General features: G+C 42.1%; 1 protein-coding gene across 4 annotated transcripts in view; it reads left to right on the top strand.

Annotated features, from left to right (window-relative positions):
* The first annotated feature begins 206 nt into the window (after positions 1-206).
* ppp2r5a (protein phosphatase 2, regulatory subunit B', alpha isoform) overlaps positions 207-17,754 on the top strand; it is a 181,176-nt gene continuing 163,628 nt past the window's right edge. Inside the window, exon 1 of one of the 4 annotated variants that reach the window (XM_078557029.1) lies at positions 207-998. Coding sequence is in view for 3 of the 4 variants with exons in the window: in XM_078557027.1 (XP_078413153.1) it covers positions 1,415-1,574 (160 nt within the window). In the remaining variant the exon portion in view is untranslated. Of the gene's footprint in view, positions 999-1,112; positions 1,575-2,202; positions 2,252-17,754 lie in introns of those variants that run through there. The other 3 variants (XM_078557027.1, XM_078557026.1, XM_078557028.1) reach the window with 3 other exon arrangements.

Below are 17,754 nucleotides of genomic sequence, written 5' to 3' on the forward strand. Positions count from 1 at the left end.
TCTAGAGTTCGCAACATACTTTTGAAGTCCTTGTGAATTATCTTTTGTATTATTAAAATGATCTAATAAACAAATATTTAGTCTGTGCCTGAAAGGTGTATTCATCAACCATTTTCCATCTGATTTATAGAAATCTTATTTCAAGTACATTGCTCTCTGTTAAATGAGATATATCTTCAGAAAATTAACATGATAATTTTAAAGGGTAAAATGTATTTGACTCTGTTACAGGACATATCCAATAGCGAATCACAAATACAAGATGTCACTATACACAACGTGTAAACAAAGAAACCTATTATGCAGATTTAATTCAGCATTTTCAAAATTTGACCTCAATAATTTACGCAAAAAGTGCCGTTCACAAATAGGTCGCAAAACATCTCAACGAATAAAGGTTTAAAGCAGCAAACAGGGTAACGCCGAAGTACATCATTTAAACTTGAAACGCGAGAAATTCATTTCCTCATAAAACACACACAAATAACTCCACATATCCACAACAACACGATCGGTCACAATCCAACCACCAATCACATCGGCCTTATTTATCACATGCCCTCGAAACAATATGGCCTCCGCCAACCGAACTTGGTGGCGTAGGGCCCACCCCCAGGCCCTCCCGATTGGCCAAGTGACGACTACAACTGCGCGGATTGCGCTCAAGGGAATGTCGTTTTCCGACTTCCGATTGGTCCGTCGCATGTCAATCATAGCCGTTCCCCCACATTTCCGCTCCACAAGATTGGTTGATCCCAACTCAATTGGTGTGTTTTGGAGCGCGCGAGGGAGGCGGCGATAGTTGGTGGTTCCCCCCTCTTTTTTTTAAAAAAAAACGTGTTTGTTTTAAATTTAAAGCCACGATTGACCTCGAGCGGTTTCGGGCCCGTTGAGAAAAAGTGCAAAAAAAATTGTCATCGCTGTTGTTTTGCGGGAGGCGGCTGTTGATGGACACGCAGAGAGCTGCTGCGAGTGAAGGCGACAGCGGCAGGTCGCGGGTATTGACAGCGTGTTAGTCAGCTCCAGCTCGGGGGGGTGGGGGGGGTGGGGTTGAGGGTACCGCCAGCGGGGAGGGGGGTGGGTGGGGGGGTCCGGCCAACAGCCACTCCCAGGGGAGGGGGGCCATCGGAGAGGAGTAGGCCGCGGGGTGCCCGGGCACCGAGCTCCAGTCCTCGCCGCCAATATTAACTTCTCATATTATTGCCTGCACTTTTTAAAAAAAAATATATATTTTGCTCCTCTCTTCCCCCCCCCGCCCCCCTCCCCACGGTTACTTTAACCCTTTTATTGAATCTGATTCACATATACACGGTTCATCACCCGCTGCCTCTTGCCTAAGAACACACCCCCCCACACTTCTCCCGCTGCCACCAATTTTCCTGTCGGTGTGGTCGCCAGTTTTTATTTTAAGAAGATGTCGGCGGCGGCGGCCGTGGTGACAGCAGCGGAAAAAGTGGATGGTTTCACCAGGAAATCCGTGCGGAAAGCGGCCAGGCAGAAGAGGTCGCAGGGATCGTCGCAGTTCAGGAGTCGGAGCAGCCCGGTCGAGATCCTGCTTCTTCCGCCCCTCAAAGGTACTGAGATCCCCGGTCTAATCCTGTTCATTTAACCATACAGAAAGCATCAGCACCGCCCCACATCCCCCCCCCCCCCCCCCCCCCATCCATTAAAATATCCAGCTTCGATCAACAACCCCACTCGCGCTTCAACGTGCCCAGGTTTGAAGATTATCCACCACTTAACACATTAAAATATCGAAGTTCAGAAACCAGCCCCGGCCTTCTTATCCATTAAAATACCCAAGTTCAGAAACCACCCCCAACTCGCCAATCGAAATATCGAGTTTCAGTGAATACCCATACTTACCAATCACAGTAGAGTTTCAGAGAATACCCCTACTCGCCCATCAAAATATTAAGCTTCAGTGATCACGCACCCATCCAAGTACCCAGGTTCAAAGAATACTCCCTTCTCGCCCATCAAAGTATCAAGGTTCAGAGATTACCCCGGTAGTCACACGTCAAAATGCCTTGTTGCACTCCTGTTCACCTAAGAAGCATTGTGGTTTGAAGACCACCCCATCGTCCATCAAAGTATCCAGTTTTGAACACTAACAAATTCAGAGACCAACCCCACTCGCCTATCAAAATATCGAACTTCGGAACCACTGGTCCATCTCAAAATATTGAAGTTTAGAGATCACTTCCTCACCTAGCAATGTACAGACCTCACATACTTTTCCTATTGGCTGGTAAGAGATTTTAATCCTTTACACATGAATATAAGTATCAACATTTAGAGACTTTTGCACCTTACTCATCCATCAATGTATTGTGTTTTGGAGATTATGCCCTGTTCCCTACTTGCTCATCAAAATATCTCCTTTACAAGCATTACTGAGGTTAAAAATGTTAGTCCGACTCATAGAAATGTCATTGTTCAGAGACCAATTGTAGTTCACAAACAGCACTCTACATTTAGTTCCCAAGGTTCAGAATTTATTCATCCCCCTCGCCTCCCCAATAGTCAGCAATACAAATCTGTACTTTCAGAGACTTCAGGTCACTTTCACTCTGGAAAGTTTTGAAATTCTTTGACTTGACACTCAGAAGTATCATGGTTCAGATACTTTATCCCTTCACTCCCTCTAACCTTTAATAGTTTTGAAGTTTGAGAACTTTGCTCCCCATTTTTGCTGAGAAGTATTAAAGTTCACTGATTTCACCACTTTCTCCCATGTCTGCCTCTGATAATTTTTAATTTGCTTTCTATAGTAAAGGTAAAGATTTGGTGTTTACCCCTTCCTCAAAGATTGAGTGATTGAGATAATTTAGTTCTGAATTAAGTTAATTTAGCAATCAAATTTGTTATCTTAAGATATAGATTTGAACCTTATTGTGGTTCTTTAAATGCTTGAAGTATTGGGATTCCATTTTGAGACGAGATCTCTTGAGACTGTTATATGTGCATTGTTTTTTTGTTTAATTGTTTTTCATTGAATTCAATATGTTGAGCAATTTAATGCATACGCATTTTTTTGAAAATTTACAACTTTAAAATTTTACAACACAATGCAATGGAATTTAAAAACTCGCTATAGTGCATTATTACTTAATTGATTTCCAGAGTCAGTTTCATAAAATTTATTCCCAAGAAATAAAAACAATAGTTTCTGTTTTTGTCGCTGATGTAGAAGACTGATTTGTGTCTATGGTGCTAGAATTGTGAATCTTGAAGTTGGAGATTTGCTTAAAACTTATCTGTATTTACTGTACATAGTACTTGGCTTCAATGGGTGATAGTGGGGAACTGTTTGAAGTTTTCAAAAATGTAAATTAAATTTATAAATTTGTACAAGTTCAGTTTTACTTCCTACGTACTTGCATAAATAGGTGGCACTGATGAAATAAAAATGATTGTCCTGCAGTAGTCAATTAAAACTGCAATTGTAATAGAAATGAGTTCAATTTTTCCCCCTCCCAGTTGTAATTTCATGGAAAATAAGTAGTATATTTCATATAGTTATATGTTAATTATCATTTCTCAGAGGTGAGCTTTCACCCATCTTTTTGGCTTCCTTTTTCCAATGGCTGAATATGTCCCTTGATATTTCCTTCCTTTAAGTATTTGCACGGAAATTGCTTACAGCAACAATGTGGTGGAATACATTCTTTCCCCCTTTTTCTTGCATGAATTGCAACTTGTCTAAAACTTCACTACTTGCAACTTCTCCTGTACTAACAACCCACTTTCCTATTCTCCCAGCTTCATATAATATCTTCATATTCATTTTCTTGGCCTTTCTACCTCTAACTCTCAGTCTGTGTCCTGTCATCCTACACATCTCCACATCTACTTGCTTTCCTTTTTTAAGGCACTCCTTTAAACCCACCTCTTTGACCAAACTTTTTGACTTCTGACCTAATATCCCCTTATTTGGCTCAGTGTCGTACTTGGTTTTGCAATGCTCCTGTGAAAGCCTAGTAATATTATGTTAAAGGTGCTGTACAAATGTAAGTTATTGGTCTTCTGACACGGCCTCTATTACATGCTTTCACTTTCCTCTCCACCCCTTTCTGTTGTCGTGTTGCACAGCGTTTACCAGTCTTGGCCTTTTTTTCCTCAAATTCTTTTCCTAAACCTCACTTCCCACCTTCAGAAACCTCTGACGCCAACTCTTCGACCTAGTTAATAATCATCTCTATAGTTATTCCTTTATTGCTTAGCTTTGGTTTCTTCTCTGTGAAGCATCTTGAGATATTTATTATATCAAAAGCATTACATAAGTGCAAGTAATTTCAAGCAAACCATGTTTCCCATTTGAAGTTTAAAATTGTGTTTTGAGTAGGTGTGTTTTATTTCAAAATTTAAATAATTCTGATACCCAAATATTATAAACACAATCATCTGATTATGTAACTAATAATGAATTCTGAATAAACTGTACAGTGCCTGCAGTTACATAAGTGTATGCATAAAAAAAGCTATGGAATATATGAAAGACAGAAAATCTTGGTAATCAAATCATATCATAAATGTTGTTAGTAACTATTTTCTGAATGTCTCTATGGAGTAATAGATTTTAACAACTTTAATCCATATTGGATATTATGCACGCTATCAGCAATCACTATCAACAAATATCAGCAAATACACTTGTTATTAACAAAGTGTCTTTAATATGGTAAAAAAAGGCCTGAGGGTGTTACATAATTTTAACTTGAGGGAAATGCAAATAATGTTTCAAATTGCTCTGTAATGTCTGGTACATGGTTTGATTCAGTAGCAACCTTGCAAGTAATTCATGATTTGCTGTTGTTTATTTAGGTTTCTAAAATGTAGAAGAGGCATCTTATAATTATGCAGTGACAATATTTTGTTAACATTCTTTTATGGAATGGCAGTCTTTAAGATTATGGAATTGCTTAAATAATTCTCATCTGCTGCAGTATTCGAGTTAGGACTGCTACTCCTTGGTACCAAGAGGAACATTTGACAGTAGTTCTACTCCTGAATATTGTCCAATGATTTCTATGTATTTTTGGTGAGGACTGGATGGGGTTTGGCCACTCGTGAGGTAGTGCTGGGTTTCTAGCAGCAATGCAAGTAAAAAGTCAGCATTTTCAAGAAAGGGAGGGAGAAAATTAGTGGAGAAAAATTGAAAAAAAATCTTCTGTTTATTAAAATCCTCAAATTATTTAGGCTAAACAATTGAAGTAACAGACTCTTGTTCTAGGCTAGAAGTCCACCATTGGCTTTGAAGTGCTTTGGGAATGTACTGAAGTTTTGAAAGGTGCTTTATCAATGCAAGTTTGTCTGTTTCTGTTGCTCTGTGCACTGTAAAGACCATGTGGTAGCAATATAATAACGTTTAGTAAGTTTATTCTTTTCAAAAAAATAATCAGTATGTAATGACAGTTGTCATTGCAGGACTGAATTGTTGGGCCCTGTTCAAATTTGCCTAATTTCAACATCCATAACTAACTTGTGCTTTTTTGACTGGTAATTGAACTAATCAATACAAAATTAGCTTCACTTCAGATCGGAAGGTATTTCTGATCTCGTAAATACATCTGAAGTTTTCCAAAGATCTATCTTATTTGTCTACTACCTACAACACCTCTCCCATTTTTTATAAAATCTATCTTTTTCTCAGTTTATTCCCTCTCTCTGGCTTGCTCTTGCTCACTTGCGCTCACAGCCATTGACTCCTGCTTGTGCTCTGCCTCTCGTGGCCACTTGATCCTCTGCGCGCTCTCGGGCTCCCAAGATCTGAAACCTCAGTGGCCTGCACCTGCAGCACATGTAGCCCCCACTTTCCCACCCCTCTTCCCACACCCCACTCGGGCCCGTGTGACCATCCTTCCACTCCCGCACTTCTACAACCTCTGCTGCACAAGTTCCCCACAATCCGTGGCACACGCGTTGCCTGTCCCCAAAACCTGTCTCGCACGCTCCCCTTCTCCCCACCTCTAGCGCTGATCCTACCTTACTGCTCGTGCACGCACACCTTTCCCCCAATCCACTGCTGCGTGTGTGCCCACCCCGCATTCCCTGCTGTGCCAGCACCCCCCCTACCCTCTGCTGCATGTGTGCTCCCCCTTCCCCGCATTCCCAGCTGCGCCAGTGCACACGTCCTTCCAACCCATGCCTCACATGCACAGCCCCATGCACTGCTAAGTGGGCGCTCTGTCACTCCTTGTGGCATGCGTGACCCCACTGGAGACTTGCTCCCTTCCCACCCCCTGCTGAGAGTGCACTACCTCAAAACCTTGCCGTGCACATGCGCCCTCACCCCTTGATGCACATGCTCCCCAAACCAAACGTGCTCTTGCGTGCGATCCCCAAACCCACCTGCTCTCGCGCGCTAAACCCTGTCTCACGTGGTCCCGCTCCCACCAAAGTCTGTTGGTGCGCAGTCATGCTGACCAAACCCTGTCATGTACACTGCCTTCCCGCCCAACCATGATGCATGTTCTCCCTCCCCCGCAGCCGGCTGGGCGCGCTGGCCCTCCCCCGGCTGGTTTGGGTGCGCCAGGTGTCCCCCACGGCCGAAGGACGAAGATGCTGCTAAACTCATAGTGAAGGACGAGGTGATTGACAGACTGTATGTGCTAAAAATCGATCAAGAGGAGGTATGGAAAGGCTGACAGCAATTAAATGCGATAACTCGCTAGGATGAATGGGATGCATTGAAGGATGTTGAAGGAAATATGAATGGAAATGGATGGAGGCACTGGCCATAATCTTCCAATCTTTGTTGGAATCAGGGGTGGTGCCAGAACACTGGAGAATTGTGAATGTTGTGCCCTTGTTCAAAAGAAGATGTAAGGATAAAGTCCAGCAACTGCAGGCTAGTCATTTTTGCCTTGGTGGTGGGAAAACCTTTAGAAAAGAAAAAGCCTTACAAAAGCTATTTGGACAAGGGTGGATTATTTAAGGAAAGACAGCACTGATTTGTTAAAAACAAATCACGTAGAGGGGCCCAGACAGGGTAGATGAAGAAAAACTGTTTCCGTTGGCAAATGGGGTCAAGAACTAGAGGGTGCAGACTTAAGGCAGTTAGTAAAAGAACCAAAGGCAACATGAGGAAACATTTTTTAATACAGTCAGCGATGAGGATTTGGAATACCTGAAAATAGTGGAGGCTGATTCAATGCGCAGGGTTATGGGGTAAGCATGAGAGTGCGATTAGCACAATTGCAGTTGCAGAGAACCGGTGAGGACTCGACTGGCTGAATGGCCTCCCTCTGTGCTATAACCACCCTATGGTTCTCTGACATTGACCCTTCAGAAATCCTGTTAGCTCTGTCTTTATTGCAGCCAACATTTATAGCTATGGAGTGAGACCTGAGGAGTTTTGACTCTAAAACTCTGACTGAAAACACCATACTGACAATTTTAATTTTTAAGCTGAAAACTATGAATCACATTAAGAAGTGAGATGAAAGCATGAGTAAAACAACCAAAATATTCTCGCTGGTTTATAAAGCTTAACTCTTTGTGTTTCTTTTAAATCAATAAAATCTTGAAGCCTTCAGTAGTTTCTAGAACACTGTAAGTTAGACCACATGTCCTTGATCAAAAGCTTTTGCATAAGAAATGAACCCTACAGTGTCTTTTGTTGGCCTTTGATTGTATAACAGTGTGGTGAGAAGGGAAATTAAAAACTGACACAAAGATCAAATTGTTTTCCTTCAGTCAAAGTGAAATTCAGGGGCATAAGGAATGCCTTACAGATTTACTGATTTCAGTTTTTAATACCCATAGAACCAAGTAACATTTCTAATGGCGGATGAGAGACTCTGTGGGATGGTAAATGCAGAAATTGGTTTGCTTCCAATGCTTCTTAAGTAATCCATATAAACAGGGGTTGGACAGTTCCCTTTGAAGTTCTACTTACATAATAGCCAGGGGTGTAGATTCTTACAGGGACATTATTGATCTCAGTTAGCTGCTGTATAAAACAATTGTAGTAAATCAGCAAGGTATTGGGGTTGGTAAAAATGCGCTAAAAGAACTATAATCTGGAAAGATGTGCGATTGACAGAATTATGTCACAATTTACTGTCAGTAACTTGCTGTGTTTGCAGTTTCTTTAATAGTCAGATTTTCGTTGTAAGATATATATATATAATTTTAATCTTAATGTGATGGGCAGGTAATTTGGTTGCCAGTGTAAATAGTTATGGGATGATTAATAGGCCTGTAGCGCACAAGGTTGCAACTATTGGCTTAGAGACAAATTAGTCTATTTCTGGAAACTGTCTTTTTGATACACAAGTTAAAATGTTGGGAAAAGTCTGCAACCTCACAATTTTGTCAATTTTACATTTTTGACGAAGACATCCAAATTTTAGACAATCTTGATGGGGTTTGTAGCCAACTGGTGGATGGGAATGTGCATGCAGTAAATTCATTTAATGAAGTTCTTCAGAGTCTACAGAATTTTCAACAATTAGCTGGTCAACTCTTTGCAGTACACATGTTCAATTTTGGATTGAATTACTATAACATTCAGATGTTTTTACAGGTCTAATGGCAATTATCAATTTTTCTCGGCATTATGCTTGTTTTTTTTGGACTGTTAGGAGAACCTGCATGAGTGGTGAGGGAAGAGACCAATATAATGTACTATTTCTATTGTGTAACTTTTGACAATCTAATCTGTCTATAGATTTTTTAGTACTCTAAATGCTATGCTGCAAAAAAAAATCCAATGGCTGTTGGAATTTGTTCTTCATGCTTTTGCTTGATTAATATGTAACTTAGTTCAGCTGCTGTATTAAAATGGATTGGCAGATGCTATGGTGGAATTTTTCACAGGACTATTTATGTACGTGAGAAAAAGGTAGTTTAAAATTGAGTTAATCTGCCTGAGGAACTGTCAAACCAATTTACAATGACATTAGGACATATAACATCTAGTTAATGCAAATAACTATATTAGCAAACTGGACATCTTGTAATAAATGCCCCTTACAGTACTTGGTGCTGTACGAGTTTTACTTTAAACAGCATACAACATGTGCTCAACTAAGTTTGATGGACTTAAAAGGTCAACAAGAATTCCCGTAGCTTTATTTAGTTTTCTGTCTGAATGGATGCACCACTGCAGGCAATAGAAACAATTTGCTCAAAATAATTAGAACTTTCTTTTAATGTTCAATAATGTTGTTGCAGAATATTCACAGAATATTGCTGAAAAAAGACACGTCTAAGCTTCTTGTCTTGTACTCGTCAGGACACTCGCAAGAATACCAATATAAGACAGAAAGCAACAATTTGTACTGTATGTGAAGACAGTGCTGATTGGTTGTCAAGTGGCATTGCATGAAGAATGCGCCACCAATGGTGACTGACAATTAACTGCCAAGCATTGTTTGAAATTTAAATCAGACAGCTTGACCCTGATTGGTCAAGGCATTGCCCTGAGGAATGAGTCAGCAAAAGCTGTCACTTATTTTGTTTAACTGAAACAGGTGCAATTTATGTACATGTTCTCTCTCATATTGTGTCCAGACCCCAAGACACTAGTGGTCTGTTCAAAAGCAAATTATCTGCCTACTATCACAATTTGAGTACAGTTGTGCTGAACTTCATGCAGCTTTTGGTCAGGCAGCGAAACTATAGATCAGTTCCCAAACTGTTGGTTGCTACCCCTTTTGAGGCGGCAAAAACAGCGAATGGGCTTGCGAGCTTCCCCCTCCACCAAGGCTGAGGCCCAGGCAATGCCCGGCCTTGCCCTAGCCCTATTCGTGTCTCAGTATTAGGATTTTTTTTCCTCCTTCTCAACACCATTTGAAAATAGCTGCGTGCTGGCTAGGGCTCAGGCAATCAGAGTTGGCAACCACTGACTGGCTGACCTGTGTGTATGTGGGAGGAAGAGGGGTGTGTGTGTGTGTGGAGTTGATTACAGTTTGTGTTGGGGAGGAGAGGGGCTGATTACAGTGGGCGTGTTGGGGAGGAGAGGGGCTGATTACAGTGGGCGTGTTGGGGAGGAGAGGGGCTGATTACAGTGGGCGTGTTGGGGAGGAGAGGGGCTGATTACAGTGGGCGTGTTGGGGAGGAGAGGGGCTGATTACAGTGGGCGTGTTGGGGAGGAGAGGGGCTGATTACAGTGGGCGTGTTGGGGAGGAGAGGGGCTGATTACAGTGGGCGTGTTGGGGAGGAGAGGGGCTGATTACAGTGGGTGTGTTGGGGAGGAGGGGCTGATTACAGTGGGCGTGTTGGGGAGGAGAGGGGCTGATTACAGTGGGCGTGTTGGGGAGGAGAGGGGCTGATTACAGTGGGCGTGTTGAGGAGGGGAGGGGCTGATTACAGTGGGCGTGTTGGGGAGGGGAGGGGCTGATTACAGTGGGTGTGTTGGGGAGGGGAGGGGCTGATTACAGTGGGCGTGTTGGGGAGGGGAGGGGCTGATTACAGTGGGCGCGTTGGGGAGGGGAGGGGCTGATTACAGTGGGCGTGTTGGGGAGGGGGAAGATTACAGTCTGAGTGGGTGGGGTGCTTCACTGATTTTTCTGTCACTGGGGAATACGGAGAGCTTCGCTGATGCTTAAGTGGCCAGTAACTGTCACATGTTCAGTTACTAAGAAGCAGTACATTTTATTCATGAACCCCAGCCTCAGGTTGGGAGGAGCACCACTCCACATTCAGGCAATGTGAATTAAATCCATTTTATTCTGAAGCTGCATTGTGTAGCAGAATCCACAGTGATACTATAGCTTCTGAGACAATGAATGTTGCTTTTCCATTTGAAATCCTCAGTAGAAAATTAAAAGTTTTGATTCATCTCACATGAAAATCAGTGCTATAGATCAGTAATGCTGAATACAAACGTCAGTTGTAGCTGCTGCTTCCTGGCCAAGGTCTGTCAGTTGGAGTGGCTCAGATGAAGTAATGGATTGGTAGGTACATAAAATAACATTTTGTAAAGTATTCTAAAAATACATTTTCATATTTGTATGATATTTGTCTATCTAGAAAAAGCAAACGTTAATTACTATATACTGAATGTTACTATGCTGTTTTATTGCTGTTTTGATTTTGTTGGAGTCTGGGGTCATGTTAAGTTTCAAGTGTTAAAATGGGGTCACATTGGAAAATAGTTTGGGAAGCACTGCTCTAGCTGGAACACTTCCAAGTCAGCATGGAATCTTGCTCACAGGCATGGTTGCGAGGTGGTGATTTAACTCCAGAGTAGCCAAATCATCTATTAGCTGAAGCAGCCATTGATGCAGATGTTCTATGGGACATCACGGTTTGGTGTCCCTGTTTGTAGTGTGGGAGGCAGAGAAGGAAGAAATAGGTGCAATCAAAAGATGTTGATAGGAAAAGTAGGAACTATTATAAATTTTTAAATAATTGTAATATTTTAAAGAAAACCTAATTTTTATTTAAAATCCTAGACCGCCATCTTGTTGTGTTGCAAATCATTTACTTTTTTTTCTTCTACACAGGCAGATTTTTGACTGTTTCCTTCTGATTTCCAAAAATCTATTCACTGACTAAAGAGATTACAGGAGCCTTTTGTCACGAGACAGCATATTGTTGGATACCCTGTCCTGTACACTTGCAATCTCATTGCCAGTTAAAATCATTCCATGGTAATAGTTTTAGGCAGAAGAAGACTGGAACTCAACAGCACTGTGGGTGCACCTACACCACAGGGACTGCAGCGGTTCAAGAAGGCAGCTCATCAACATCTTCTCGAGGGCAATTAGGGATGGGCAATAATTGCTGGCCAAGCCACCGACGCCCACATCCTGTAAATGAACTTAAAAAAGACAGTCCACCCAGCACACTATCCATAGCATTCTTTTGGTGCGTTTCTAATGACCCTGAATTTTATTTGTTGCTGAGATACTTTTACAGAATCACTGAATAGTTACAGCACAGAAGGAGGCCATTCAGATCATCAAGTGCTGTGCAAACTCCCTGAATGAACAATTCACCTAGTGCCGTTCTCCTGCCTTCTCTGCGTAGCCTTGCATATTTTTCTTTTTCAGATGATAATCCAATTCCCTCTTGAATGCCTCACTTGAACCTGCCTCCACCTCACTCAGGCGGTGCATTCCAGATCCTAATCACTTGCTGTGTAGAAAAAGTTTTTCTTCATTTCGCCATTGTTTCTTTTGCCAATTACTTTAAATCTGTGCTCTCTGGTTCTTGATCCTTCCACCAATGGGAAAAGTTTCTCCCTATCTGTCCAGATCTCATGATTTTGAGTACTTCTATCAAATCTCCTCTCAACCTCCCCTTTCTCCAAGGAGAACAGTCCCAACTTCTCCAATCCAACTATGTAACTGAAGTTCCTCATTGCTGGAACCATTCTCATGAAACTTTTCTGCACTCATGCCTTCACATTCTTCCTAAGGTGTGGCGCCCAGAACTGGACACAGTAATCCAGTTGAGGCCGTACCAGTGTTTTTATACAAGTTTAACATAACTTCCTTGCTTTTGTACTCTATGCTCTTTTTAATAAAACTTAGGATGCTGTATGCTTTATTAACCATTCTCAACCTGCCCTGCCACCTTCAATGATTTATGCATATATACACCCAGGTGCCCAGTGTTTCTCTACCCTCTTTAGAATATGGGAAAGAACAGGGGTCCTAACACTGATGCCTGGGGAATTCCACTATAAACCTTCCTCCAGTCGGAAAAAGATCTATTAACAACTACTCTCTGTTTCCTGTCACTCAACCGATTTTGTATCCATGTTGCTACTGCCCCTTTTATTGAATGAGCCCTAACTTTGTTCACAAGTCTGCTGTTCAGCGCTTCATCAGATGCCTTTTGGAAGTCCATGTTAACCACCTCATCCACTGTCTCTTGTTACCTCATCAAAAAACTCCAAGTTAGTTAAACACAATTTGCTCTTAACAAATTCATGCTGCCTTTCCTTAATTAATTTTGTCCTGAATCATGGTTTCAAGAAGCTTCCCCATCACGGAGGTTAAACTGCCTGGCCTGTAGATGCTGGACTTAGCTTTTATACCCTTTTTTGAACAAGGGTGTAACATTTGCAATTCACCAGTCCTCTGGCACCACCCCTGAGTTTAAGGAAGACTGGAAAATTATGGCGAGTGCCTCTGCAATTTCCACTTTCACTTCCCTCAGTATCCTTGGATGTATCTTATCTGGTCCTGGTGGCTTATCAATTTTAGTACAGTGTCCAATACCACCTCCTTATCAATTTTAAACTCTTCAAGAACTACCTCCTCTTTCACCATGATCTGGGTACTATCTTCTTACTTGGTAAAGATAGATGCAAAGTATATTTAAAGTTCAATTAATACCTCAACCATGCTCCATCCATTAATCCCCTTTTCGGTCTCTAATTGGCCCTACTCCTTTTACCATCGTTTTGCTAATTATATCCCTATAGAAGACTTTTGATTCCCTTATGTTAGCTTCTGGTCTCTCTTTGTACTTTTGCTTTTTCAATTTTCCTTTGAACCTTCTATATTCAGCCTGGCTGTTGGTTGTACTATCCACCTGACATCTGTTATAAGCACATGTTTTCCACTTCAGCTTCATCTCTATCTCTTTTGTCATTCACTGAGCTCTGGGTTTGTTTGCCGTACCTTTCCTCTTTGTGGGAATATACCTTAACTGTGCTCGAACTATCTCTTCTTTCAAAGCAGCCTATTGTTCAGTTCCTCTTTTGCCTGCCAATCTTGAATTTCAATTTATCTGATTTATCTATTCTCACCCCATTAATGTTGGCTTTCCCTCAGTTAATTATTCTTACCTAGATTGTTCCTTGTCCTTTTCCATAGCCAACCTAAACCTTATGATACAATGATCGCTGTCCCTATGTGCTCCCTACTGACCTCATTCTCAAAATCCAGGCCTTGCAGTACCTCCTTTCTCATTGGACTGGAAACACACTGCTGTGGAGAATTTTCCTGAACAACTCTGGGGCTCATGCTCCTCTCTGCCCTTTACACTGCTACTATCCCAGTCTGTATTAAGATAACTAAAGTCCCCCATTAGGACTACTCTCTAATTCTTGCACCTCTCTGTAATTTCCTTGCAAATTTGTTCCTTTCCCACTATTTGGTGTCCTATAGACTATACCTAGCAATGTAACTGCACCTTTTTTGTTTCTTAGCTCAAATAGATTCTGTCCTTTTCCCCCCGGGACATCCATCCTCTCTCTCCAGCACTGCAATGTTTTCCTAATCAGTGCTGCCATTCCTCCCCTTTTGCATCCTTTCCAGAATATCTTGTATCCAGGAATATTTTATTTGCATTCCTTATCTTCTTTGAGCCAGGTCTGTTATAGCCACAACATCATATTTCTACCTGGCTATTCCCGTCTGTAACTCACGAGTCTTATCTACCACATTCTGTGCATTCATATACATGCACAATAAACCTTATTTAGCCTTTATTACTTTCTCCTTTACTTTGAACCCACCTAAAAATTTACTATTTCCTGCTCTAGTGCTATCTGGCCGTCCCAGTTTCTGCGCACGTTGGTATTACTCTCTGATGTTACCTCCTGGTTCCTACAGCCCTGCCAAGTTAACTTAAACCCTTCCCAATAGCACTAGCAAATCACCCTGCAAGGAAATTGGTCATGGCTGCGTTTAGGTGCAACCATCTTCCCTGTTCAGCTTCCGTCTCCCCAGAGCTGTGCCCAGTGTCCCAGGAATCTAAAGCTCTCCCTCCTGCTCCATATTTCCAGCCATGCAATAATCAGCTTTATCCTCCTATTTCCATACCTTGTGTGTGGAATCTGGAAAAATCCAGAGATTACTACTTTTGAGGTCCTTGTTAATTTCCTACCTAGCTCCCTAAATTCTGATTGCAGGACTACATCCCTCTTTCTACCTAGTTATTGGTACTGATGCAGATTACGACTATTGGCTGTTCGCCCTCTGTCCTCGGGGTGCTCTGCAGCTGTTGCGTCACATTGTTGACCCTGACACCAGGGAGGCAATATACCCCTCAGGATTCCCAACTGCAGCTGCAGAAACACCTGCCTATTCCCCAAACTATTAAATCTCCTATCACTATTGCTCCTGCAGTCGCCTTCTTGATCCCCTGTACAGCTGAGCCAGCTGTGGTGCCATGGATTTGGTTCTGTCTGCACCTCCTAAAGAACCATCACTTTCATTAGCATTAAGAACTGAATACTAGTTGGACAGTGGGATGCACTCAGGGGATTCCTGCACTATCTGCCTGTTTTTTCTTGCCTGTCTGGTGATCACCCATTCCCCCTCCCTGCATATCGTTAAGCTGCAGGGTGACCAATGATGAAATCCGGTGCTTGAACTGCTGCAACTAGTGACACTTCCTGCATTTATGGCTATCCAGGACATGACAAGCATCCTAGAGTTCCCACATAGCACAGGATGTGTACTTGAGAGGTTGGAGCTGCCCTGCCATTCCTATCTTTATTAGATAATAAAGTTTGCTATGACTAATAAACCTTGCTACTTTTTTTTTAAAAAAGAGACTCATCAGCTACTCTCTTCCCTTCTGTTGATGCCACTTAAATACAGGAAATCTGAATGCTTTACTTGTAACTTTTTTTTAAAAATAAGGTTTAAGTTTTAATTTCCCAGCTGCTTAGACTAACTTGCTAAAGTTTGGAGAAAGCAAAACACAGCCGCAGTACTTGCCAGCCAGTCAACTCATGGCCTTCCTGCGATGTCACAATTTGATTTTTTTTTTCATTTTCAAACTCCGGTCTGCTGTTTCTGCTCCTGACTCTTTTCAGTTAAGTGACAGTCCCTGAGCCTTGGCCTCCAAATTATCTTCTCCCCACTGTTCCCGATTTCTAACACTTCTCTGTACACCCTCCAAAACTGAATATCCTTTTTGGAATAGGGAGACCTAAATTGCAATTTCTATTCCAGGTGTGCTTTCACAATGGCTAAATACAGTTTTCAAATGACCACTCTGAAGTTATATGTTATATCATTTGCTGTACATCCCAACCTTTATTTGTGCTTTTTAAAGAACATGAAAGCAGTGCAAAACAAGCCTGAAAATGCCCAACAGATCAGCCAGTATCTGAATAGAGAACCAGAGTTAGCATTTCAGGTTGATGACTTTTCATGTTAGTATTGAACAGCGTTTGATCAAGCACATAGCTAAGCAAAATGTTGGGAGTTGCGTGAAAGAACAAAGGCATTCGTGATAGGGGGGAGGGCATGACTGATTAATTGAAAGAAGGGCTGATGGGTAAGGCAAAAGGAAATAGTTCTGGGACAAATAAAGAAACAAAGGATGGGTCTAGTGGAGGTGTAAATAGTTACACCAGAACAGCAGAGAGGGAGAGGAGCATGGGAACCTAGCAGGGTAAGGTAGGTAGGCCCCAGGGATGTCGACCACTCCAAGCATCTCTTTCACTTTCAGTGGCTGTAGTGCAGCCATCCTCCATTATCAGTATCTGCTGTTGAAGAGAATGTGAGCAAGAGTTAAGGTCTAAAATTTAAGGTAGGTCATCTGTAAAGTGCCAAATAGAATAATGGGGTGCTGTTTGTTGAGCTTGTGTTGAACTTTCTTGGGACAATGCAGGAGGCCAAGAACAAAGAGATCAGAGCAGGGAGTTGGGTGGAGAATTGAGGTCTCAAGCAACTGAAAGCTCAGGGTCACATGTGCTGGCTGAATTGAGGCATTCAGAAAACCAGTAACTCAATCTGTGTTTGGTCTTTCCCATGTAGAGGAGCATGAAATACAATAAACTTAAGTTGGAAGTATGGTGAAATCTTGATAAGTCAAACTTTGATGACACACAATTCCACTTTTGTCGAAGTTATCAATCGTTCCTGCTGGAGAATGGCAAAAGCTATAGAACAAATGCCCGTGTTTAGCTGAAATTCCACAGTGGCCGATCTGGGTTAGCCGTAGTTTTGTCTGGTGCCTGCAAGAGAAATAATGCTGAAATTGGGGATCATGTGACCAATTAGAATGAAGTGGTTGGACCTAAGAACGCTCAAATTTCTCTGAAGTGACTTGCAAAGCGTGCGAGTATGGCAAAATCTGAGAGAAAGTAAAAAGTGTTGTCAATTGGAGAGAAGGTGAAGTTGATACAGCAAAATTGATAGAGGAAAACTGCAATGAAATGGAAAGCAGACATTGCGAATGAATGGGAGATTCCACCATCAAGTTTGTCCACCATTCTGAAAGCCAAGGAGACCATCATGGAACAGTTTAACAAACGAGTATTCTCTCCAGCAAGGTAGGAGAAGAGAATGGCTACCAACCCCTATGTTGAGCAACATATGCTAACGTGACTCAAGGCAGCCCACGCAGAGAACATGCCCATCTCCGGCCCAAACTTGCAGGAAAGGGGAGTTGCCAAGTGAAGAAGCTGGGACATATGGAGTTCGCCTATAACGATGGAGGGCTGGACTGATTCAAGAGAAGGCAAGATGACATCTTCCACTTAGTAAGTGATGAGGGCGCTGTCATTGCAATAGCAATGATAGATGTTTGGCTCCAAAATGGTCTTGTTGAAGTCTTGAATATGTATGCACAAAGAGATATTTTTAACGTGGATGAAACTTGACTGTTTGGTGTCGTTTGTCATTCTGCTCTTTGATGTTTAAGGGGGCATGCTTAATGGTGGAAAGCATAGCAAGGATTGAGTCTGTATGGTCTGTACCAACATGAATAGCACCAAAAAGCTGCTGCTTCTCATGATAGGGAAGTCCAAGAAGCCATGGTGTTTTGCCAAAGTCAAGGCCCTACCCACACAGTACAAGACAAATAAAACTGCCTAAAGGACCT

Source organism: Cetorhinus maximus, chromosome 14, assembly GCF_964194155.1.
Source record: "Cetorhinus maximus chromosome 14, sCetMax3.hap1.1, whole genome shotgun sequence".
NCBI classification, from domain to species: domain Eukaryota; kingdom Metazoa; phylum Chordata; class Chondrichthyes; order Lamniformes; family Cetorhinidae; genus Cetorhinus; species Cetorhinus maximus.